Source organism: Synchiropus splendidus, chromosome 1 (assembly GCF_027744825.2).
Source record: "Synchiropus splendidus isolate RoL2022-P1 chromosome 1, RoL_Sspl_1.0, whole genome shotgun sequence".
NCBI classification, from domain to species: domain Eukaryota; kingdom Metazoa; phylum Chordata; class Actinopteri; order Syngnathiformes; family Callionymidae; genus Synchiropus; species Synchiropus splendidus.
Genome location: NC_071334.1, coordinates 30,739,658 through 30,766,978, shown reverse-complemented (window position 1 = coordinate 30,766,978; position 27,321 = coordinate 30,739,658). Strand labels below are relative to the sequence as shown.

Below are 27,321 nucleotides of genomic sequence, written 5' to 3'. Positions count from 1 at the left end.
GCCCCTTAACAAACCTGCCTGCTGCTTCTTCTTGTTTCTGTCAAGTTGTCCGGCCAAGTAGTCATTTCATTCCCTGGGTGGCTGTTTTATTGTGTCTATCACATTAACAAGGTGTTGCAACTCAGCTCTCAGTCCCCCAGTGTTTCCCCTCATGTGACACGAGGACCCACTCAGACACACAAACCTTCAGGCGCTGGATGAAGCTCTCGGTGGTTTCACCAATGTTGTCAGTCTGTGTACGGCTTGGAATCGCCAGGTTTGTTTGGGCTCTGTTGCGCTGTTTAAAAACATTCATGAATGCAGCATACCTACAGTTAGTCATGATATTCAGAGCTATTTTTCAGGCCCAAACCCTCATTCTCTGCCAGTCACTTCAGAATTCATCATGGGGGAACGATGGCAAACAGGCACAGACAGGTGACACTTGGCGCCAGTAGAACCAGCTTGCTCAGAGCACCGGTGTGTGCTGAGCTCAACTTGTACATAATTGATGTAAATTCACAACTCATGGGACAAGCTGAGCTCTGCCAAGCACCTTTTTTTGTGTGAAATTATCTCCATACTGCTGTCCTGACGTGACAGATGTCAACTTACTTACATACTTCACCTTATAGCCACAGAGGCCTTTTCTGGTCATTTGACCATTGTTGCTGACAAATATGGGAAATAGTTCAAATGTCTCCATGTCATTTTTGTCCTTAAAATCGCAAAGGCATCCAGCTTGACTAAAAATTTCTTTTTAGTGACAAGCAGCGTCTCAGACGATGAGCTGGTCTCTGCACCGTAGTGGATGCTAGCCATCAGAGCATCTGCCAAACCAGCTGTAAAATGTGGATCCATCCGTTGTCTCCCCTTTATCCAAGGTTGTATTAACAAGGCAGCAGCTCCAGGGAGGGCGCCAACCCCCCCTCATGCGAGTGACCTCTAATAGAAAAATACAGAAGTGTTCTCAGATCAGCCCAGAGATCAGGCCTAAAGCTAGGAGCCTCCCTGAGGACCTCTTCACCTGGCATCACCGCAATGTGGAGGATCCACTGAAATGAACAGGTTAGGGGTGATCATTGTAAACACAGTCCAAGTCACAGGCTAAGCGTGTTTTGTTTTTATTGATTGAGTCTATCACAAGAATTTCCAGTCTAATCAGAATGCAGTATCTGTCTCCACTGTAATGAATGAAGATTCATTTTAGCATGAAGCATCTCAGGTTCCCCACTGACTTTATGTTTTTTCTTTGCAGTAGTTGGAACTTCAATGCGATTTCCCATCTTCTACCAAATTCGCTTCCATTTTGGACATTTCCAGATTAGCTGTTGATCGATCTTATCTATAACGGTGAATCTTACAGGGTCATCAACGGCAAGTCAACCGGGACGTAATTAGAAACTAGTACTGTGTTCTCATCTAGAAAGTATCAATAAAAAGTACTGTCCGCATGTGACCATGACTTACATTGTGATGCAGACGAGTCTGATGTTTAGTCTTTAGTGGCATCTTGTAATGTAACAGGTACAAACTCTGTAAACAAGCACGGCTGTTTGCATGGACGTGGATAAAGTCATGAGCTATATCTGCAAAGATTTGGGGGATTTATCCACGGAAATTTAGGCGGATGAGCAGGTTCATGCAAACAAAGGCTTTTTTTTTATTATTGTTCAAATCATGTTGTTCTGGCAATTGAAGGCTGAGATGCTGCTGAGTTAGTGAGAGTCGGACATAAGTGAGCTCCATTACAGCAAATGGTCATATACTGATTAAAAATGAAGGTGAACTGGGAGTAATATTCACTTTAAAAGGGTCAACGGTACAAAATATATAATGCATGTGGAATTACAGCCCATTTATGCTCCACGTTACGTGTGGATCCGGATGAACCAAACAGAGCAGTACCACTGGAAACTGGCAGAAGACGTAACAATGGTGGGCATTCTCTGTGCTGCAGTTGTGATATATTTAACCTCCTCACTGACCAATGCCATGTTTGCGGTTCTCTCTTAGTGCAACACTGCGCTGGATTTGAATTTAGTTTTACCATTCTAATTCAACAGAACTGACATTGTGGATGATAGATGATCATTTCATATGGTGTATTTATGAAAGTTCCACAGCCTTGTCAGTGACTCTTTAAACGTTGTCCTCCTCGTAAATATAGTTATATAGTGGCACTGCAAGTCACATGATGCAGCTAATAGCTAATTGCTGGTGCAGCGACTATTAATATTTACTGCTCACATGAGCCACATGAAGTTACTCGATAGATGGATTTGTCCCCCAGGCATTGAGGGTTTTTTTTTTCATATTTGATCCATGCCAATGACAATGAGTTTGGGGTGTCTGATGATATCTGGTTGCCAAGAGGTCAACCTGAGATCAAGTCATTGAAAAAGTTACATCATATAGCGTGATCCAATATTATAACTCTTGGTTACATTAAATGAAATTAAAATGCTTTGTTTTTGTTTTGATAGTATGTTAAAGCTGCATAGTTTTATTATGCTTTTTTCCCCAATCCTGGCAAGTCAATGTCGGGACAATGCATGGAGCGCTTCTCTTATATTTCCTCCTGAAAGCTGAAAATCAAGTTTGGAGCCTCTGTGAGCGAATAAGCTTTCAGTGTGTGAAACATGTTTAAAGATCTTGGAGCATACAGCTATGGCTCGCTTTTTCAAGGATAATTTAATATAAAATGTGAGATTCATGAAGCGCCTCTGTCAGCGTGCAGTCCAGAGCGACAGATGATACAAAGACCAGCCCATATGGTCAATTGGATACTTCCTTTCCCAGAGCTATATCCATCTAATGGCTCCCTGTGGAAATCGCCTCGGTTGTAAGACAAGCTAATGGATGACCAAGGTTACTGGAGTCATTGTATTTAACGTGAGCGAGTGTGTCGCGTGTGAACACAGAGCCGATGGTAAACAAGATCGCAAGTGACGAGAGAAGCAACGGTGTTAACTTACACTGCACATCTCCACCATAGTAAAGTAATTCAGTACTGTTGTTGCTGTCATTTTATTATGATAACAATGGAAATTGTTAAATTATATATGCATGGCCATTTAGTTCATTGATGGCAGTCTGCTATTTAGAGAACTCTCTGAGAGAAGGGAGGGCACTGAGTTCAAGTGAAAGCTAAAAAGTGTTTGAGTAATAATGAGTGAACTGAACATGTGCAGCCAAGTCAAGTCAGGTCACCGCAAAGATGGGGGTGCTTGATCCCATCGCTGCCTCTCAGATCTTGGGGTTTTTAATGTCTAATTCTTGTTTTTTTGAAATTGAAAATTCCCTCAGCAGAGTGCAATTGTGAAAAATGTAGAGGTCTGTTTTAGGTCTTTTTATTTGCAGAAAGAATATCTGGTGTGGCATTTTTGACTGGAGGAGGTTTCACTTTATTTGGCTTTAAGGTCTATCCAGACACAGCAATTGACAATGTGAATCAGTCCGGTTTGCTCTTGATATCTTCATCCCTCTAAGCACCTGTTTTCTCCCTAATTGTTCAATGAGAGAACGAGGCCTCGGCACATTAGTGTCTCACTCCTACACCACACCAACAAAAGAGATGGTAATGAGATTGAGAGAAGCATCGCTTTCTCTCCATCAGATGACTCACGCAACCATCTTGTAAAAGCAGGTTCGGTATGTGTGCGTCACCTCTTTCATTTACCATGATGCGGGTGTGAATTATGGACCATGGAGAGCAGCTGTTTTCGGCTAGGGTCTCTCTGGGTCATGTTCACAAGTGAGAGAAAGATGGAGCGCGAGATCCATTGACAGATGAGAGCAGCGTTTTCATTCATGACATCAGTTTGTCCAGTTGAAATAGGAGGAAAATTGTTCTTGATTTTCCTGCTGATCCCCATCCCATACTTCAACTGTGGCCACGAGCGATAGACAGAAGTGAGTAAGATGAGTTTTCTCTTCAGGCTGTCCTGACTCTTCCTAGGAGAGAAGCTTGGCCATCTTTTCTTTATTTGTGTTTTGTTAGATAACACATTCCAGGAATTCAAAGGGGTAAAAAGTCAGAGCAACATGTGTACTCTTCCGTTGCTCTGTGATGTTATGCAGGCTCCTTTATTAAAACACGATGTCAAACACACTCACCTAACATCAACTCTCATAAAACACAATCACAAAATTTCACCTCTAGCTGTTTCCTCTTCGCCCGAGTTGTTATTGTTGCAAACTTTTTATGTTTCATCTGAACAAACATGGCGTAGTTAGTTTTCCTTCCAGGTTTTGTCCCTGCAGGCGTAGCTCTGCCGTTTCTTCCCTCTCTCCTTTTTATTTTTCTGTTTATTATGTCTGATTATTTATTTCCACCTCGTCTCCTTGTCTACACCGCGTTTTTTGCTCTTCCTCCACTCTTTCCCTTTTTCCACAATTGCAACTGCATGAAGATTTTCACATGCCGGAAATTATCATTCATCGGCAGAAGCAGAATACAGTGCGAATGTAGTTCATGTAAATGTCAGCCTGGTGCGCCGACTGTGCTGCCTCAAGATTTATTTTCTCTGTATTTTTTCTCTTACCTATCAATGTGCCTATATCAATTCACACTCATTGAATTGCAGTGTTCAATTGTCATACACAGGGAAAATTAGTATTTCAGTTATGAAGCCCACATTGCATGACTTATTCTCTCATGCTTTCTTTTGTCTCTTGCTGGAAAGTGCGATGAGTTTAGACACTAGTTGTGAATGTTGATGACAGCTTTTTATGAACATTTTACTGCTTTATTTTAACTGATAAGTGAGTGAATATAATGCCCCCAAAAGAGCCTTATTAAGCCCCATAAGTCTGTCACTGTCCAAGGTCTGTCCTGCCCCAGTCCTCCCCAACCCCACACTTCTAATTCAGCGAATATTTTAAATGAATTCCCACAATTGAGTAAAATATCCCATGATTAAACCAAAATCCTCTTCAATACAAATCAAATTATTCATGAAGGTCCCATTCGGTCAGAGAGTATTTGTTAAGGCTACATATGATGCAACACAATTGTGCACACCTGAGAAGCCTTCTTACCTGTGGACGCATGTGAATTTGGTCAGTTGTCGGATGATCCTGCCTTAGAAGTGCTGTGACAACTCTCTTGCCCTCCTCCCTTCCGATGGTCTTCGATAGAATAAACATCCTGCAACAGCTCAAGTGTCATTCATATTCTTGACTGTAAAAGTCCTGCATGTCTGCACCACACCATCAAATGTGCAGCTTTGATCTGCTTTGCACAGGAATATGTTTTCCTCCTGCTCATCTTGGTTTGAACCCCTTGCTGGATTTGTAAACTGAAGGGCAGCCAGCGTTAAGGCCTTAGGTGAAGTCCTGCTGTGGCTGTTCATCAGACAACCTTTCTCCCCTAAAGCCTTCAAAGGTGTGTAGCACCTGGGTGGAGATTGTACTGGCACCTGCCCGGTGGTCAGTCCCTGTGGCGAAACAGGCTGCAGTCGGGATTCCCTTCAAGTGACTGTGTGATGGTCTCTTCTGTTGCTGCATGATATCAGATAAGCTGGACCAATGCCATCATGTCTGACGAACCCGCCTGGACTCAGTGCCCCTTTCAAGTTTTTTAGCGCCAAACTGTGAAGCGACGACTCCTCTTCCAAACCCCCTCCTTCCTTAATAATAAATAATTGTAAGGCAGATACACTTAAATGAATCTGTGAATTAAAACGCCTACTTCTGATTAACAGTTGAACATGCAATGAACCGTGACTTGCCTCTCGATACCAAGTTAGTGGCTAAATCCGTGTGTGACCAAACTGCCACAATGTGGCAACGTTTTCATGTAGCCGGCGCTAATGTCTATAAACAGCAGGCGTCACGCCGGACAAGAACAAGCTATTTGTAGATCAAGAACAAGACGGGACCAAAATATTTGGAGGTGGAGACTGAGACAAGGCAGTTCATATATGATGACAGCTTTCTCTGTTGGTTGCCCAGTTCGAGGCAAGACAGAGTAAAAACACATTTGAGACCATGGCGAGTCGAGACCCTAAAAAAGTGGTCTTGAGACCGAGACCTTTCATAAGTACTATAACGCTTCTCAAAAGTGCTACTGTATGTAATCATGGTCATTGTTATTATTATTATCATTAGTATATTAGTATAGTTATAAATCTGTTCAATGGGGAAAGATATTTTACACCTTATAGTGTAGTGACCTGAATCCAAGCTAGTCATCCTCACAATTGTGCCCTTATCACCGGCTTGCGCTTTCTGAAAAGTGGACATAGAGATGACAACTGTAGTGAACACAAATTGGACTTCATGCCAGAGTGACGCTGAAGTCAGTCCTCCACATTGCATCTTGACGCATTAGGCTTTAGCACTTTCTGTCTTCCTTGGGAGTGAGAATGTGGTGCCTTTGCCTTCCTTAGGACACAAAGATACAGATAGGATATTGTATTTTCACGAACAAAAAAGGCAGAAGATTTCCTGGAAAGGTAACGCTTCCACATTTTGTGGTTGCCGTTTTGTGTTTGTGATGTGATATGTAGTATTTAGGACACTGGCCCTTGCAGAACAGGCTCAACCTCATGGTGACGCTCATTGAATTAACTGCTTCCTCCCTCAAAGAGCAAAAGAGGCAGTGAGGTCTTTCTATCCAAGAAGGATGACTTTGTGACGTGTCTCTTGTCCGTCTATTGGGATGAATACAAGTACATCACCTTGGAATGAGGTGTGTAAGCTGAGTGTCTTGTTTCTTAGATTGAGCCAAGCATATTGTCCTCACTCAGTTCGAACCTCAGCACTCCAGTTAAAGCTGTCCTCCAGTTGAAGGAGAGGTATAAGACTTTTCACGTGTTGCGTTTATTACATTTCCAGAAAAAGGTTAATGCCCATCAATTATGATCACTTCTACTTTTTGCGATACACTATGTCAAAAGTGAATGTTTAGATGAAAGATTCATTTTCGAGTGTGATAGACAGACTGACTTTGTGAATAAGCGGCATTAAAATAAATCACCCAGTGGAAAGTTTAGAAATTACATTTTAATGAGAAAGAAATACCAGCTGCTTCCTGGGTGGTTCTCACATTTGCTCTCTAATGGAAGCTATTGGGGTGTTCATCATCCACAGTCATCACACTGATGATTTTTTTTTCATGATAAAAGCTAGGTGCATAATTGGAGTGATGTGAACGTGCTAAATTTAATTACACTAAGTACGAGTTGAAGTACATCCCTGTAGATGCTGAGGTTGCTGCAGAGAAGTGGAACAAATCGAGGACAAAGGTGAAGTTTCCACCGTTCTTGTGAACCACAGTCAGGGTGGAGGACACACGAGGGGGGAGCCTTTATTCTATCTGCTCAAATCCATTTCTCTGACCTGTGTACGGGAAGTCTTGAGCTCGGTGCACCCCAATGTCTGACAGTGTATTTGGACTAGGTATTGTTTATACCTGCTCCCTATCAGATTTACACAAATCAGCAGCAGCATTATTGCCAACTGGCCGATGTTGTGTTGCTCCCCCATATGCTTCCAGGAATGCTGTGGTCAGCACCTGATCAAGCTTTCAGTAACAGTGTTGAGAGATGCTTGCAGAAGGTTTCGAGAAAACTGGTGAAGACACTTTGTTTTTGTCATGGACCAAAGCAGAATTCTTGTTAAAAAAAGTGTATTGAGCACAGCAATGTGACCAAGAGTCACCTCAATATATTTACTGTTAAGCCATGAACCAGCAACCCGTCCTTGAAATAGCGGAGTAGATCAGGGTTTCTTAACCTTTTTGATCTCGGGGCCCACCTTTCCCCGAACAAATGAGCCATGGGGCCCATTCAAGTAATAGAAGTGATTCATTACTCTTGATTTTATTTGTGATCCATAACCATATTTAGTCTACTTACACATAAACAAACCAAAACCTTGTGAAATGACACGGTACCATGTGATCATCGCAATTTATTTATTTTGTCATCGAAAAGTCCCACCAGAAACCAGAATTTACTAAAGAAGAAATATACACTTGATGTAAACTGTTGAGAAAATTGGAAAAACTGAATACAATTCTGAATAAGATAAATATAATAAAACCATGTCTAAATATCATGAAATTAAAATTATATATTTTATTTAAACTCCAAAGATGATGTGAGTAAAGTGTAAATAAAAGTATTGTCATTTCGAAACTGCGTCGACAGGTGCTTTCATGAACAGTTTTTGCTGTTTTGGGCATCATCACTTTCTTAATCATTTTTTTCCCTTCAAGATCTTCTCCAAAGTTGGTAACCATCACAAAGTTGCAGCTGTCATGTCAATACAGTGACACACTACTGCCACCATACATGGCTCATGTATTAAAACTGAGCGTCTCACTGCCCTCATGACCCAAAGATTTAAAACAAAAAAAACTTTTAGCGGCCTTTAGGAGGCGCTCGCGGCCCAACCATGGGCCCCGGGACGTATGGTTAAGAATCACTGGACATTTGTCTTTTTCCTCAGAATTAATTGTAAATTTCAGTTTCATGTGATCGGAAATTGTGGCAAATCGCGTGACTTGATCGATGCATCCCAAGTTGTGGCTGAACTGTGGGGACAGTGCGACCTTTTCTGTCAGACTTTCAAAAGAAACTATGGAACAACAGGATTTCCCAAGTGGGCGTTTCCTCAGTGCAAGAATTGTTGACTAATTTGCATGAGGGAAATTCTGTGATATTCTTGTATTTGTTATGTTATAAAATTGATCTGCTCAAATAAAAAATGTGTTCCAACATGTCGCAGTCCCATGAGCAGCCTGGATGAAATAGTCAATTCAATTTCCTTTATGCAGTGTTTCACCTGTTTTTTATGAAAGTGGTAGATGCTGAAACACGCCTTACTGTCGGTGAGTTCTCTAAAGTGAGCCAGATATTTCAGTCATCTGTCAGATCCACAGTATTTTGCCTTCTTCTCAGATCTCAGCAGAAGAGAGGAGCGTTCACTGTGGCAGAGAGGGAGACATCATTACGATGCTCACGACAAGCTCTCGCCTCACCTGTTTGTGGGACTGCCCTCCGGCTGCACAGCCTGTTAAATGTCAAGCTTAGATGTGGCGGCAATTATCTGCTCACTGACGCTTAAATCCTCTCTATTAGGGCAAGTGTTGTTTCAACTGGAAGCTACTCTGGCTGTAAAGTAGAAGATCACATTTTGACTCTTGTGCGTGATCACAAGCTTCCTCCAGCCGCCTGCAGGCTCTGATTGAACTTTACAGTCTAGTAGTCAAAATGGAAATGAAGAACGAAAGGAACTTTTTATTTTGCGTCTCAATGAGGCTTTAGTGTAACAGTAGCTCAGCTTTTAATGAATCCTAGATCTGATGTGTTTTCATCTTCTCTGATGATTTGGGTGTCAGTTGCGCACCACTCTCCTTTTCATAACTGAGGTGACATGCAGAGAGTAAGCTGTTGTGTTTTCACTGTATCACACATGTGGAGCATCTAATGTACAGTGTTGCCTTTTGACCACCAGCGTGAGCCTCGACTAACTTAGCAACCATGTTAACGGTTGCTATCGTGTTGACTCCTTGATCCAACCAATCCGGTCTTCTTAACTTGTTGTGAGAACAAACAAAGTTGAAGACAAATCTGAGTTACAAAACACAGCTGATATCAGGTTTGTCATGTGTACACCGCAGACCTCGACTAAGATAAAGTAGCACAGATACTTTATCAGGTTACACACGTAACTTCTCAATCGTATATTAGGTTATTAGATATCATCATAGCTTGATAAGTCTTAGAGTTTTTTTCTTCCGCTGTGTAGCTGAAGCTCGTGCAGCCACTCATCAACCAGTCCGGTCATGGTGGAGCTACTTGGCTACATACAGGCTTAGTCCAGCTATTAACCACATTATCCAGTTTGTGTAGTCTGACTTTGTCTCCAGCCGTCGGACTAAGCTGTTTATATGCATTTTAAATGTCCGCACGATAATTCGGTTTTCTGAGCCGTCATGTAAACATTTTCATTTGGGGTGACTATCGGTATCTACCTATCTGTTCCGATACATAAAACCAAATATCCTCAATGCCTTTTAGATTTTGTCATGGTAGATTAAACATGGTGTGTATCCCTGTATTTATTTATTTTAATTACTCCAATAGCTTTGCGATTTTACCCTTTTATTTATGTTGTTGTTATTATCTATTATGTTGTTGTTATTATTATGTTATTATCTTGCTTTTCCATGAAGCCATCTATTATTATGGACTACGTTTTGAGTAACATGTAGAAGGTGTCAGATCTATGTCGTTTGATCCTGCAGTATCTGTATCAGATGGGAAAAAAAGTGGTATAAAGCCATTTTTACTTTAAATGTGGGATTTAAGATGGAGTTGAGAAGATGGTTATTTTAAAATGGTGATTGTCTGGCAGGTTCTGGCAACATAGATAGCTGAATATTTGTCTGAAAATAGAGTTTGTCTCCGTCTGGTAGCATTAATTTCAATGGATAAATCAAATGCATGTCAATACTGTGTAAAACTACACTTGTAAATATGGAGATATCTTGTATGACTAAAATGGGTTCTGCTGAACATAAAGCTGCTGTTAAAGGCTTTGTATTTCCTTAAATGTTCTTCATAACGTAGCCGAGGCTCAAAGACTGGACTCGCGGTTCAGATAACATCATACTGCTGCATGATCCCCAAATCGGACTTACAGGTTAGTGTTTAACGCTCTTGACCTTGCATCTTGATGTTGTGCTGTCTTCAATATCAACCACCAAACTCAGGTGTAAAGACAAGAAGAGAAGTGTTCACCGCGTGTGGATTATGCTTCTGTGCTATCAATGCTTACTCTGAATGAAATCATCGTACCGATCATGTGAGCTAGTCTTTTAGTAAATGTACAAGTAAATCTAATACTTTAGTTCTTTAAGTTGCTTATCCTTCTAGATGTAGCCTGAGTTGCTGTCCAGTCACATTCTGTGACCAGCAGATTGGAGTTGGCCTTCACAGCTCCTTCATGTATGAAGCTCTGCTTGTGTGTCATATGCATGTCCTTTCTTAAAGGACTTGCAGCCTCTGGAACTGATAGAACGGTCACTAGAGTCGGTCCTGACTGATCCATGAATACCTTTGTAGCTGGGAAGCACATTCATTTGATGTCATTTATGCGGTTTTGCATCTGTTTATTGAGCCTGTGTGTATTTTCTTTGAAGTTGGCGCGGCTCAGTCTTCTCAAAAACACTGTTTCCAAAGCTGCAGCAAGCCAATTTTGTTTCCTGGCAACAACAATTACTGCACCTGGCCTGCTCTTAACTAGATCTTTTTTTGAGCTCTTATACTCCATACTGTTGGGAATGGAGAAGCACTTCGATTCGTGAAGCCATAGGAATTTGCTGCTTGAAATAACGTTCATTTACAATGTTGTGAATTGCTCCTACAGCATTGCTTACTACACTGTGTTTACACGCATATTATTGCGCTAGTCGGGCAAAATTTGGACTTTTAAAATGCATGTAAACAGCTTAGTCCGACGACTGGAGAGAAATTGCAATTTCTCTTCGTCAGACTACACGGCCTGGATGACGCGCAAGCTTCGGCTGCGCAGCGGAAGTAAACAAACTCCTAGACTAATCATGTACCAATAATGTCTGATCGGTTGGTCGTGTGTTGTACGATCATGTGTTGGTAGCACGATCGCTGTGTACAGAAAAGAAGAGAACAGTCTGAAACGCCTCCTCGCTACCTGTGAGCTCTGCCAGTTCTTCTACTGATAGCAGAACTGGAAGGACTGAAGAGCTCACAACGCCACCCCTTGTCCCGGAGGTGCATTACTCTGTAATCCCACTTTCTCTTCCCTGCATACTGTTTTAACTAGAAGAACATGACGCAATTGGCTTATTTGTTGCCTTTTTGTACACTGTATGTGTGTGACGTGTTCAAATTTACAAATGAACTCATAAAGTGTGACCATATCCTTTTGCTTATTGTTGAATACAGTTGCATTTATGCACTTTAATTGAAGAAAATGTCCTTTAAAAATAAATAAAATGGAGCATTTTCTTCATGTAATTCCTTATGGCGAGTTGATAGTTTGACTGGCCACGACACTCTGAAAGGACCAAACACTCGGTGTCACACTTGTAATTAAAGGTTAACTTTCACTGCCATCATGATTCATCGAGGTTCTGTTTCTATTAAACCAATTTCCTCTCTTTCTCCAGCAAGTTAGATAACGCTACTGCGTTGTTTATCACAGTCAAGATTTCAGAACCAACAGAATCCTATAAACCCTACTCCAATAAACAACGTTTAGTTCCTCATCCCTGCTAGAAGATACCTAACTTTAGTGACAGCGACACTGCAAGTGTTTGCAGATGGAAGCACATATATGTAACTGATACATTCGGCAAAGATTATAAAAGCTTGTCTGTAATTAGGAGGGAAGAAGGAGGAGTTGTTTAATGTGTAGCCATAAATAAGTATGTTGCGTGCGATAAAGTGGATGCAGCTCTCTTCACCATATGTGAGTTGCCATTTGAAGTCTGAGAGACTGCAGACTGTATGCTAATGTGGCCATTAGTGTGTTATTTACTGACTTTAAATACTCCTGTGCTTGTCTGTGGGTGTTTTCTGTCACTTCACACTTGTTTGCACTTCCCCTTAAGTAGCACAGTGTGACCCTATTTTTTGAAAAACAAATTCAATTGCTTTTTTAATGCATGTGTAATGAGAATAGTTTTTCCAGCTCATAGCTCATGCTACATTCATTTCATGGAAAATGATACTGTTTTCCCCTCAAAATGAGATAATATTCAGGTTTTCCGCCAGGCATTTGAAAACTGTGGTGGACAACTCCCGGCCATCTGCCACTGCGAAAAAAAAAAAAAGAAAAGAAATGAATACATTTAAAAAAATCAAAAAGTACCACCGAGCGTAGTGCAGCCAATAAGGAAGGAATACAGCAAGAAGGAAGCAAATGGATTTTTTTTTTTTTTTTAATAGTTTCGTCTCAGGTCAATCGACACATCTCTGGGTTTTAAAGGTAGAAAGGTCAAATGACCCCTCTCTGGGATTTCTTGTGTTAAACTAATCGGACATACACTCTATAGATTGTTAATGTGGTAAATGACTTTTCTAGCTGCAACTGTATAGAGGCCCATTTCCACCTACCATCACTCCAGTGTTCTCATGGTACGTTGTGTTTGCTGGTTTTGTTAGATGCCTAATGGATGTGCAAGGATGCTAGCACAGCTTAAAACAGTTTAGCTGGTTAGTGAATCTAAAAGACCAACCTTCCATTGAGCTAGTTGAGTATCAGGATCATGGGTTCGAATAAACTCTCAAAATGGCCCGAAAACTTCCTTGTGGATCTCAACAGACGATTCTTGTTCTCAGAAATTTCCTTCTGTAGAAAGAAACTGAAGATTCCATCCAACTGTGTGTACTACTCCCTCCAGAGAACAGCACTAACAAAAGCTCTAACCAGAGTAGAAAGAGAAGTGGGAGGACCACAACTGACAAAGAAGACAAGTAAACTAGTTTGAGAAATAGACGCCTCACAGGTTCTCAACTGGCAGCTTCATTAAACGGTACCCACAAAACGCCATGTCAATAACTACAGTGAAGAGGCAACTCCAGCCTTCAGGTCACAGTGGCAGAGAAAGAGCTGTATCTGGAAATGGCCATTAAATGCAGAAGATTTATATGGGCAACAGAACACAGACATCAGACTCAGGAAGATTGGAAAAAAAGTGTTGGCAAGATGGCAAGACAAAATGAAGTTTGAGATGTTTAGATCACACAGAAGAACATTTGGGAGATGCAGAACAAGTGGAAATGTGCTGAAAGAGTTGCTTGTGTTCCAATCAAGTGGGATGTTTGTACAAGGTAGAAGGGTTATTGAATAAGGAAAGCTATGACTCCATGTTGCAACACCATGTCATTGCCTCAGGACTTGCATAGCAAGAACTATTTACGTGAGAAGCAGGCTGCTGGTATTCTGTCTATAATGGAGTGGCCTGCAGAGTCAATAGATTTCAACTGAATTGAGTTGTTGTGGTAGCAGTTTGACTGTAGGGTACACAGGAAGTGGCCATCAAGCCAATCCAACTTGTGGGAGGGACTTCTGGAAGCATGGTGTGGAAACCTTCCAAATTACCTCAACAAAAGAACAGCTTGAGTACAAAAGGTCTGCAATGCAGTAATTGCTGCAACTGGAGCATTCACTGACAAGAGCAAAGTTTGAAGGAGAAAATGGTTATTTCAAGTTAAAAAAACATTATGACTTTTCATGGAAAACACAAAATTGTCTGGGCGACCCCAAACGTTTGGACGGTAGTGGATATATAGAAGGAGTCATCGTCATGAAATTATTTCCCAGTTTCTCAGGTCATTTTTCCCTATGTTGCAGAATTACATTTTGCTTCTTCTGGGATGTCGGGCATTTTGAAATTCAATTCTTCGAGCTTTTTTCCTCTCTGTCTGTGCTTTTTCTTTGAAAATGGTTTTCTGTCGTCTTCCCGTCTCTCTTTGTAATAGGCTCATCGTCCCTCGTCTCCCTCTGTCTTCTCTGAGTCTGAATAAAGCAGCTAATGGTGCATGGAAATGGCGTCAATGTCTATACACACTTTCTCTGTTTTGTGTTGAAAAAAATGGATGAGAGGAGGGACGGTTGTTCCTTTCACATCCGGTGATGAGCCTCTTGAGCTTAATGAAAAATGTGAGATTTGACCCAATGTCCAGAGAAGTCTTCATATCCTGGTAGTTTCTACAGATTTCTAGTGCTTTGGTTTACTGGGAATGTTGCCTCCTGTCAGGAACACCAGCAATTGGAATCATGTTACTGAGAGTAATATAAACATATATTGAATTATAGGGTGGACTTATTACTGTTTCTCCTTTCTGTGAGTATTTCTCTCATTCTCTCTGGATCAGGACCAGTTCATCACTGTGACAGATCCAGCAATATCCTGTAATGGCTGCTCGAGGAATCTTTATCAATGTTAAGCTGATCTCCGTTTGCTGTGTGTTACTGGAACGGGCCTGGGTGGTGCTCCCAATCTTAAAAATTGGAGTGGCTCATATCCAGGCAGGGGTGAGGTTGACTTATTTACTACAGCTGACTTAGGACTTACTTATGGTCTGCTCCCTCGGATGGAGAATGAGGTCCTGCCTCAAGCAAAGAAGTTTAAATAACTTGGGGTCTTGTTCTCGAGTGAGGGGGTTATGATTGGTCGGTGAATTGGTGCATCATGTACTGGAGTCGATCTGCCGTACTGTTGTGTGTAAGAGAGAGCTGAGCCAAAAGGCAAAGCTCTCTGTTCACCCATCAGTCTTCATCCCAACCCTCACCTATGGTCATGAGCTGTGGGTGACTTGGAGTAGAGCCACTCCTTTCCGCATTGCACGGAGCCAGTTGGAGTGGTTCAGGCGTCTCATGAGGGTGCTCCCCAGATGCCTCCCTTTGGAGGTGTTTCAGGCAGGGCCAGCTTGGAGAAGACAGAGGGTCGACCCAGGACCCAGGATTTTACCACTTCACTGCCTTGGGAGCGTCTCGGGATCCCCCAGTCAGAGCTGGTGAATGTTGCCCAGGAGAAGGGCATTTGGCGCGACCCTCTGAAGCTGCTGCCCCCGCGACCTGGCAACGGATAAGTGGTTGAGGATTGATTGATTGATTGATGGATGGATGGATGGATGGCTGTTTCAGGTTCATCAAAAAAAGAAAACATGACATTTAATGAATATCTCTAGCGGTTTCATGCAGACAATGGTGTTGAGGACAAACTGATCTGATAGAGAAAGAGCAGCACACAGCACTGACATTGAACATTGAGCCACTTCTTGTAATTGATCACGAGCCTGTTAGAGTCGAGCGAAGGCTCCAACAGCGTCAGTGTCTTTGTTTGAAATATTCATTCACTTTATAATTCAGCAAATGTGCCTCATCCCAGCAATATAACCATCATCAGTAATAGCTGCTCTGTTGTTTCGGCTTTGTTCTATCAAGTCTGTTCTCTGCCCCCCACCATCCACAGATTGAAAGCACAATATCATATACAGGTATATACAATATGTGTATGTCTATATATTTGCTTCTTTGATCAACTACAGAAAAAAAAATGCTTTTTTCATCCCCAAACTTACAGTATCTCACTTCATTGTCCGCCACCAGTTTTTGGATCACAATGTGTGACATGGTGTCCAGTCCAGTCATTGTGTATCTGCAAAACAAAAAAACAGCATCTCCTTTTATCGATAAGCAGACCAATCTACCTCCTTCAAGTTTGCCCAATTTTGGGCCTTTTTTACGAATCTCTAGTGTTTCGATTTATGCTTATTCTCTGTCATCTAATATGGCGGGGGGAAAATAATGGTTTAGAATCTAACCCGCCCTTAATCGTGATCTCATTGTGAGTTGCCTGAAGATTCCCAAAACATTAAAAACATGAACGCAGTATTTATACACTGTGGCATCCAGTGCGTCATTTCTTCCTGCAGGACAATCTGTGTGGCAGAACACTTAATTTCATTGTGTTTATGTGTCACAAAAGGCTTAAGAAGGGGTGCAGTTGGGGGTTGCAGTTGATATTGTAGTATACTATCACTAATACAAATATGACAGTGTTTTTTTGCAGAGTGAGTTTTGGGGGAGAAGGATACAACTCGTGTTAAACACCTGGATGCTGGCTTGAAATTCAACTGGAACTGGTCATGGATAAGACAGGAGTGTAAAAGGGCTATAGGTGTCCTTTCATGATGTAGAAACTCAAATATTCAAATCTATGCTTGAATGTCCTTGTGCAAACGTCAGTGTAGAACACAGGGCTACTGTGAGCCAAACAAACCATTCTCTGACATGTCAGTCTGCAATTGCATTTGACCTTTTTCACCCTAGACCTGCTTTCATGGCAGCAGATTAGATTAGATTTTTGTCTGTTTTTTGTGTGGGCATTTCAGAGTGTGAAGAAAGTTCACTCTGCCCCTCCATTGGCAAATGTAATTGTTTGTTTGCAACTTCACTTGTGGCTGTGAACAGGTAGCTTCTGTCCAGGTACATCTCCTCCTGAAGAGGATACGTCCTTGATGTTATTGTTTGCCCGTTGTCTGTATGAAGGACAAAGAGTGGACTACCAGTCTTGATGTCATTGTGTTCCCTATATATCACCTTTTCCTTCTGTATGTTGCCAGCAGATGTATTTTGCCAAATATATTTAACAATCAGAAGTTCACCTCTCCTTTGACAATACAAGCCACCTGAAGCACGCTTGTTAATATTAATATCACCGTCAGTATTGTCAAACCAGAAAGTGTAGTTCCACCGCTTACGGAGTGTCATGTCTCCCTCTCGTCAGGTTTACATCCGCATCCTGGACAATGAGTGGAATGTATACAGACGCTACACAGAGTTCAGAGAACTCCACAACCATCTCAGATCTCAGTTTCCTCAAGTGGACACCTTCAACTTCCCGCCAAAGAAAGCCATCGGAAATAAGGTGAGCACACCGTCGATCAGATTGGGAATTGTAGAGACTGAGACTGTATAAGGCTCTGTATTTAGGGTGTTTTAAAGTTGAGAAATCAAATGTGTGTGGAGTTCCTCTGGGATCAAGGCTAGGTCCATTCTCTCTTGAATATAGACCACGCCAGAGATGGCTGGTGTACTTCATTCTTTCAACAACATCAACTGGATGATTACAATAATTACAAAATGAATGTTACTTAGTATTTGAAATAACTTTATTCAGTTTGAACTTTTTTGCACGATATGTATTGGGTGTCCTTTAATGGGCCTTTGCATCAAAAAGCCGATGCTGCCATTGACCCTAGTTTCTCCACATGTGAACCACAAGAACAGGCCTCGCTGAGCAAATTGAGTCCTAACTCTTTTTTTAATGCCATGTGAAGGACATGAACCCTTTTCTTTATTTTCTTATTTCGAATGACTTTTCCAGCACCATCACACTCTGTATGAGCAATGATTCGAATATTGAATTTTGTGTGAAAGGCTTGCCTACACCAGATGTCATATTGGGATTCAAACTCAACACCTACTTCCTCTTCTGTTTTACGTAATGGTGACCTGAATGTTTCCTTTTTTTCTTCAACTCATTTCAAAATATAATGGTGTCTTGTACACACACACACACACACACACACACACACACACACACACCAGCACTAATGTGCCCACGATTGTCTAGTCCCCCGCTCTCCCCAGCTTCTTCATCCTGTTCGCCTCGACTCTTTCCAACCTTTCTGAGCTAATTTGGTTCTGACCTGGATTCACAGCCCGGGTGAATTAGATACAGTCATGGCCTTGAGCTGTGGTCCGGCTCCCCACTTTCTCTCAGACTAAAGTTTTAGGAAAGTGGACTAAATAATGAGTCAGTTGGGTGTCCGATGCTGGGCAAGATGCTGTTTTAGTTTCTTCTATTGTGTTGCTGTTCACATCATTACTTCAGGTACAGCTTCTATGAAGTGGAATTTGGCCACAGAACTAAACACCATGGCTTGTTTTTCATTGATTCTTCACCTGCTTACTACAATGTGAAGCATCTGTTTACAGTTTTTATTTTCAACCTGAAAGTGACGATGCTGGTAAATGTTTACACTCAAAATAATGACAAATAAACTATACTTCTACTAGATGTGTTTCGGTTCCTACATTTTGTCTGGAAAGCCCTTCTGTTTCATGGTGATAGTGACTATTAACATTAACTAAGAATGTGCTTGAACATCGCTCATCAATGTTCCATGTCTCTCATAGAACCCTCTTCTGTTCCCAACATCACAGACTGTTTTCTGCCAGTTTTATTTTGGAGTTAAATTGTGATTATATGTGGTGCATTGAGTGCTCTTTTATATTGACGTTATGTCTTCATGGTGGCTAGCAAAAGACATGGCAGAGATGTCCAATAAATATTTATTGATGTTCATTTATTTTAACGGTTTTCCCTCCTGACAACACAAAACCTTTGTAAGTGCAGGAGTTCCTGCTCCACTGATCCCACTGCTGCACAAGACACGTGGCAGCTAGGATGATAACAACAACAACAAACATGGAGGAATCCCTGAACAAAAGCAAACAAAAGCATCTGTTTGCTTTTGTTCAGGGATGTTTTTCACTACACAATGGCCAGGGTTTCCTCTACTCGGAATGTATTTGAAATTCTTATAAAATTGAAATTGTTCAATACAATAAAAGAGCTTTAGTTTAAATAAGGTGATGTAAAAACTTGAATATAGCCACCATCGTGGTCCATCATTTGACTCAGTAATATACCAAATCAAACCAAACCAAACTTCTTTTACAGCAGGAGCAACATTCTCCTTATGGAAGTCATGCAGCTCGGAAAATGAATCACGTTTAATCAACAGGGGGTTGCATTTGTGTTATGTTTGTTGTCATGATTAATTCCATGGTCTTCATTTGAGTTTTAAATAGCGTTTACTTTTTTTTTTTTTACCCTTGTCAATCATGCAACTAAGATCAGGTAGAAGCAAACACACACGAGCTACCAAAGTAGAGAGAGAGACACTGTCGAAAGAGAGACGTCGGAGGATGTTCGTCATGCTCTGGCTTTAAGACACGATGCATGTATGACACCTGCTAAACCTACTCGAGCACATGCGTGCATTACCATCATCCCAAAATAACTTCATAAGCAGATTGCCAAGCTGTCTGTTCAAGTTCATCTTCTGTCTTCATAGCATGACACAGGAAGTCGAGCATCGGCTCAGGCGATTGATGTCTGTTACCATGAATCACATGTTCCATCACGCCTGAGACACGTCACGTTGTGAAGTCTGTTTTGGGTTTAGTTTGTTTTTTGCTTCAGAAAGAGGATTCATGCTGTCGATTCATGTGTTATGTCGTATTTGGTGCCTATTGCATAATTCTTTAGGTTTCTTTTCCGTTTCATTCACATTTTCATCTACTTGATCCAACACCGAACCAAACCTTTAAAGTGCTGCTGACATGTTTTTGAATTATTTTGCAGTGTAATAATTCAATATGATTAAAGTTGTAGCGTTATACGTCAAACATGGTTGATTTTGCTGCAAAATTTGACCTTCAAAAGAACACTGCAGAGTAGCGGCTAGAAAACCCCAACCACGCCATGAAATCACTGGCAGGTCTGACTCTCATCTGGAATGAAACGTACTCTGTTTGATAAACCAGAGCGTAACGTGATTAGCAGTGGATGAAGCCACTATCTCTGCACTGAGGCAGAGTCCGTCATGCCTCCGCCCTCCTACCACCATCGATTGAAATGAGGACGATGTTCAGATAGCTGCTTTGTGGAGCACATTCAAACTATCCAGAGGTTACTGACCCCCTCCCACCGGAAGCTGCAGTAACAGTGAAGCGCTCCACAAACTTCACAAAATTCAAGCTCCCAAGGAAAGGAAAATGAGCAAACTTGCATCTGCATGGGGTTTTTGAACAAATACGTACGACACAATAAAATGAATAAATGTAAAAATAAGAATCTGCTGCATATCAGATGCACACTTTTATTTCTGACTGCAAAAGAAACTGTGGTGCTTCCATTACAATAAACTATTAGTACAACACTCAACACTCGCAGCTCCATGTTGGAGACTGGATTTCTGATACTATAGAATCAGAAATCTTTTGGCATGGTTTTGGGATGAACAGGAATAAAGGAGTCACCACTAGATCAGGAGTTCTACATTTTAAACATAATGAGTCAGACAGTAGGAGGAGAGTCCCCTTAAGTTTTGGGTAATATACTGGAATAAAAAGATGAAAATGTGTAAAGGATAAAAACATGTTTGAATTTTTCAAACAGGCACCAAGTTACTGGTTCAGTGGTCTCAACTACAACACCAGGAGCAGTGGTTTCCCTACCCACCTGATTCCAACTGTACCTGTCAAAGTAAACTGCTACATAAGATTCCATTAAAAACATGAAAACGATCCTCTTTTTAAAGTGAAGCACACATCTTCAAAATACAGATCCCTTTTAGGTTTTTAGGAACCCGAAATCGCTTCTCTGCTTTGCGCTGTCTCTCCATCCCTAATACCATTTTAAGTGGGACCCATTCCAGCTTCAAGCTGAATAACATTTTCATTCTTACGTATGCTTCAATCATCTATATTATAACTTCCTGTTTATTTCAAGTACCAAGCCTGAGTGAAAAGTTACTGTTGGATAAAGTAGAAGTGAAGTTTTGGCTGCTGCTGTAGGGGATGATTTGTTGCACTTAGTGGAGCAGTTGCTGTTTATCGTCTGACAAGGTGGTAATGTCTGGCACTGATTGCTGAGTTAGAGCTGTGGGAGCTTTGAAGAGTAGATCACAGCGTTATGAACAGTAATAGGTTCCAACAGCACAGATCAGAGGGTGACCTCTGCTCACATGAGGTCACAAGGAATGCTGCTCTGAACAGGCCACCCCACTTAAAGTCGAGCATGACATCAGTTAGGTGTCAGCCACTATTTCTGTGCCCACTTTGCAACGTGCACTCACTTTTACAATCTTGAAGTGTGAAATACAATCTGATCCTGTTGTCTGTTACGTACACTACCGACAGATAAATAATAATAAATCATCAAAATTGTTCTAAAAAATTCCGGATGTCATCTCTACAAAACACTAAAATAATTTCAGAGCCCGTTGGAGCGCTGAGGTTAGTTTCTTTTCACCGAATGTGTGACCTGCATGCTGGTGCGGCCTCCATAGATGCCACATGACTGCATGACAAGAAACTGTTAAGCCTGCAAGTATGGAGCAGGTAACATGACAAATGAAGCTGTACGCTTCAAACCAACTTCATCACGAGTAAATGGATCCGACAGTGGTGGAGCTAATCCCTGTGGCCAGTTCTGCTCTCAAATATCAGCTTTGCTTTCAGCTTCACTGTGTGTATTTCATTAATGAGACAATGATTCTTTCTCTCCGGGCGACTCTTCGAGCTCTGGGATCGTCCAGCTGTGTAAACTAGCAAAGACGGCGCAGCTCATCCTCCCCCTGTGACGGCAGCGCTAAAACCCGCGGATTTGTCAGGGGTCTGCCCATGCATACAAGCTAAAGGCTCCCCAGTCGGGCCCGACAAGTCTCTTTTTTTCGTGGCCAACACTGAGAGAAAAAGGCAGGATGACGACATCAAAGCCACATCGAAACCTCAGATTTTATAATTGAATCATTTTCGCCCTCAGACTTGTTGCACTTGTCTGTCTTCCCCTTCCGGCTCCAACTGGATCAGCACCCCTCCCCAGCTGGCTCCTGTCACCTCACCTTGGCCTTCAGGCTGCTTCATTTTTGATGCGCCTTTTATCTTCCTCTCCTTTTCCCCCTTCTGGGCTACAAGTTCAGATATTGGGATTCTCATCAGCTGCTCATCGGCGCCAGAGTAATCCCTTCATGAATATTGTAGGGCTTGTTGTTCACCGCTCGTAATGATCACCTTAACTGTGCGGCCTTGTCGAGCAAGTGCCTGAACGGTAGCGGCGCCTCAGACTTTGTCCTGGTGTACGGCAATCTCCAGAAGCTTTCTGACTTGTTACATCTGCTTGGTTTGTTGTGAACATGATTCGCTAATGAAGCAAATGCTGTTTAGGTGGTGAGGGGGTTATTAAACCCTCAATAATCTGGGATGCCAACAACCTATATTTTGAAATATGATTACAGATGTCTGCCAAACGTGATTTTTTTTTGCGAGATAATAATTATGTTTTTGGGAGTGCACATTAATTATGATGATCAAAGCAATCACATCATGCAAATATCCTCATAAAATGGTTCCATTAATGCCGAATCCACTTTTATTTATCTGTCTTGGCCATGAAGAAAAAATCTTGAAACATCATCCGAAACACCATTTAAAGGCGCACAACGTTGTTTTTACAAAGTTGAGCAACAACTTTGTGACCATGTACCTGAACGTGTTGCTGTGGGTCCCAACAACATTTCAATAGTCAATTCTTTGGCCTTCATTTCTGGTGGGAGCTGCTTATGAGTCACGTAGTGATGGCCTCCACCGTGTCTTCTTGTTTCCTGACCTGACCAGTAGTTTCTAGAGAAAAGGGGGATCACTCTGACAGATCTCCTTCCTATTGTTACTTTCCTGTTTCAGGCCCACGTCCTGCAGAGTTTCAGGGAGGACACATTTACCGCATCAGGAAGGTTTTAATGTATTACATTAAAACCTTCCTGATGTATTTACATAGACATTTTTTGAATCAATATAAAATATCAATATCCATATTAAATCAATATACATATTTAAACCTGACACTTCAGTGGTGACACCATACTGACACCTTGCTGTGACACAAACAAAACTGACTATATCTTCAAATGAATAGAAACCCAAACATGAGTAAGATCACATTTATTTATTAACGCATAAATGAAGAATCAGTATCAGAAAAACTTTATTAATCCCAAGGGAAATAGTGTTCGTAACATGCTCTGTATACAACATATCACAATAAAATGAATAGGAAATAATATTATAAAGTGCAAAAAGCAATACAAAAGAGCTTAGAAACAGTTTAAGAAAAAACGTGCCAAAGAATCCTTCATTGTAATTTTTCAGGGATGAATTGTAGTTTTATTGCCACAGGAAGAAAGGACCTCCTGTGGCGCTCAGTCTTTGAGTTGGGTAGTCTCAGTCTGTTGGTACGTGTGCTACTGTATTGGACCAGGAGCTCATGGAGGGGGTGGGTGATGTTGTCCAGGATGCTCCTTAGTTTCAGGAGCATCCTCCTCTCCATAACCATCTACAAGGAGTCCAGTTTCACCCACACCACATCACCAGCTTTGCTGATGCGTATGTCGAGTCTGTTACGGCACCGTTAATCTGCTGCCCCAGCAAACCACAGCCAACAGAATTGCACTGGACACCACCGACTCATAAAACATCCTCAGCATTGTTCTGCAGACGTTGAAGGACCTGAGTAGAGACGACTCTGTCCTTTTTTGTAAAGTGCATTAATGTTCCTGTGAGGACCCCAAGATACTCATAGTCCTCGACCATATCCACATTGGAAACGGGGGTCACAGGAGACTTGGTCCTCCTTAGGTCCACCATCAGTTCCTTGGACTTTGCCACATTGAGCTGCAGATGGTTCAGCTCACACCAAGAAACAAAGTCCTCCACCACAGCCCCGTACTCAGTCTCCTCAACCATGCTGATACGTCCGACTATGGCAGAGTCGTCAGAGAACTTCTGAAGGTGGCAAGTCTCCGACCGATAACTGAACTCTGTAGTGTACATAGTGAAGAGGAATGGAGAGAGAACAGTTCCCTGTGGTGCCCCGGTATTACTAACTACTGTGTCCGACACACAGCCCTGCAGGCGCACGTACTGTGGTCTACCCGTCAGGTAGTCCATAATCCAGGGCACAAGGGGAGCATCGACCAGCATCTCTGTCTGTTTCATTCAATTCAATGGCGCTGGAGAAATCAAAGAACGTGATTCTCAACAAGCTGGTCCAGGTGAGTGTAGACCTGGTTCAGCAGGTAGATAGACAACAAAATTGTGTTGCAAAGCATGTGGATTATAATGTAACTTAATATGATTTATTAATTATTCATACTAATTCATTAATATCGATGTGAAAGCGACAGCTGAGATCAGACCATGCAGTAGATCTGTCTTTAAGTTTCTAGGTTCAAATAACAATAGTCTGCCATGTCACCTAACCATCACATAGTACTAGTATGATACTGGAATATTGAATAATTTAAGTCACACACCCAATGGGAAAAAGTATCTATCTGGTTTTCCAGAAAGCTCACGCAGTTAGTTAACTGTCTCAAGTGGATGTTTTCCCGCGATGTGCGAAAGTTCACAGGTATTTTAATGGTAGTGAACTGAAGATTAGAATGAAGTTCTCTCTTAAAACAGTCCTTACACAAGAAGCGTCTCCGCGTTCTGGTTCCAGCAAGGAGTGCCAAGGCTGCCCTGATTAATTAATCACAAACTACAAAGTGAATAATTCAGTGTTTTTAGTATGTTGTGTTCACACATTATGTAATGTACATGTTTCCCACTTTTAATTATGACATGTAGACATTGTGGAGGTCTTGCAGGAACATTCGGGGATGTTTTATTCATAGACAAGATTGTTCCAGTGTTGAACAGCGGCCTGTTCACAGGTGCCGCTGACTTAGCTGGTAGTGTACGCGCACTTCAGTGTTCAGCTCTATACTATTAGCCGCTCCTTTTTCATCATGGCCTGAACCCTGCAGCTTGTGTCACAGTGTGGCTAATGTATGGATTTTTACCGCTCATCTTAAAGCGCTCAAAATACTGCCTGTGGTGTCTGAACTTTGGACACAAAAAACAGCACATTTTGAGTGCTTTAATGTAAATAAAAGATGAGAGGAGTTCATGATTCAAGTTCAGAACATTGCCGAGTTTTTTTCATGAGTCAGTATTCATTCTGGACCCCGTCTTCATAACTAGTTTAGAATTGATCCTCATGCATTTTTTGAGCATCACTGACCTTTCAATGGCGCAGATAGCACCACTGCACCGGCGGCTTGTAGGCTGCTGCGACTTATGTACGAACAATATCTGTTTTCCTTCTTGAATTTAGTGGGTGCAGCTAATATTCCAGTGCCCTCTATAGTCCGGAGTTTACGTTAATATATCAATATGGAGCATTCAAACCCACAAATGCATGAAAGGTTTTTTCTTTAATGCAGCAAATGTAACTGAGATGCAGATGAGTTTATGAACTCTAGGTTCATTTTATCAATGAAGCCATACTCACACATTCGATTCCATCCCAGAATCTTTCAGGTGTGCCAAGCTGGACGGATATTATATTTGCCCTGTGTACGTGCAGACTGCGCCGCGGTGAGCATAAAGAAACTTTCATCCTGTGGTCACGTCACACCTGTGCAAGCATCACAGTCTGGAACAAAGCAAGACTCTAAAGGAAAAGCAATTTATATCCGCCAAGTAATTCCCGATTTACAGACAGGATGTGAGTCTTTGTCAAGTGCATCGATTTTCTGTTGGAGAGGAGTTGATGCTGCCGCAGGGTGTGTTTTTCCGTTTTTCTCTTGGAAGTGTTTTCTGTTGCCAGGCAACATTTAGCTCCTCAGATGTGCTATCAGCAGTGTCTTTCTCTCTTCTATGTTGAGCACAGCTAAGGTGGCAGGAAATTCAGTGAGCAGTTGTGGAGACCCCGTCGGATATGTGGCGGTTTTACGCCTCTCCCATTGACAGCTCCACTCAGCTGCTTATCTTTCTGCGCTAAGACGTGCCATGTAGCTGTGTGTGTTGTGTGTGTTTGACATCCTACCCTTTGATTTTGCCATTTCTGACTTCTGTGGACCCCATAAATGAACATATGTTGGCTCCTCTACCGTTTTAAAATGTTCTTATCTTGACACTGTTTGATATTTTCTACGTCAGTTACCTTGTGTGCTTCCTAGATGGCTGCCAAATACCTGTCCCCTTGTGCTGATGGAGACGTATCAAAGGCAAAATGGTTTGGGACTTGGAACGCTTTAAAAAATAGGATGGTGTAAGATGCCACTGGCACATAGAGGCATCAGCGTTCATTTGTTTATTTCTGTTGCCATGGAGGGATAATCCAGCTCCCATGTATTCTCTCCGCAGCTCATGCGGTACATACACCCTCTTGATGTGAAGTTTAGTACTCTTGTCTGTAACTGATGTTTGACCTTCATCTCTCTTGTGTCTCATAAAAAGGAGAGCACCACAACAGGTCACGTCCCGATGCTCATGGGGCTGTGGAGTCAGGTCCAAAATAAGAGAGACCATATGAAGGCCATGTTTTGACACACAAGTTAGGCAGAGTAGTTAGACGAAGCTAAAACTAGGTCTGTTGTGGCTGTACTGCGGACAAGCCTGTGAGCGTTTGGCGTCCATTCAAAGGTCAAGCTAATAATGTTGGAAGACAAAGACTTGGCAAGAGTCCTTACCGGGATTGGTTTAATGTTGCTTTATGCCAAGCAACACAAAGTTAGATCAGGACATGATTAAACCCAAGATTAGTTACAGAAGCTGTCAAGATCATGACCTTATAGATTGACCTTCCCAGTGCTCAGACAAGTAGGTTCCAGAAGCAGTCTTTTGATGGGCTGTTCTGAAGCGGCATCAGAACTCCACTGTGGCTTCTGTTCTTGTTCCTTCAGGCAAACGAGTGGTGGCACCTGCCGTCCTCGGGCCTCCTCCGCGAGAGGATAAATCTGTCACCGCGTCCATTAGTGTTATTACAGCGCTGACATCCATGAAGGCAGTCAGGGTGTCGCCTTCCAATGTTGACATAGCATGTAAAGCACGCTGACGTGCTCACCCTCATCTGACACATCTGATTTCCCCGCCGCCGCAGGGACAATGAGGTGGCCTGGTTATGTGCTGCTCACCTCTGGATGACACTCGTCT

At 42.0% G+C, this 27,321-nt stretch overlaps 1 protein-coding gene across 3 annotated transcripts in view; it reads left to right on the top strand.

The window, feature by feature from the left end:
- snx29 (sorting nexin 29) overlaps positions 1–27,321 on the top strand; it is a 115,432-nt gene that overhangs the window by 77,036 nt on the left and 11,075 nt on the right. For all 3 annotated transcript variants that reach the window (XR_008414356.1, XM_053862067.1, XM_053862076.1), the window contains one exon: positions 17,276–17,416. Coding sequence is in view for 2 of the 3 variants with exons in the window: in XM_053862067.1 (XP_053718042.1) it covers positions 17,276–17,416 (141 nt within the window). In the remaining variant the exon portion in view is untranslated. The remainder of the gene's footprint in view (positions 1–17,275; positions 17,417–27,321) is intronic.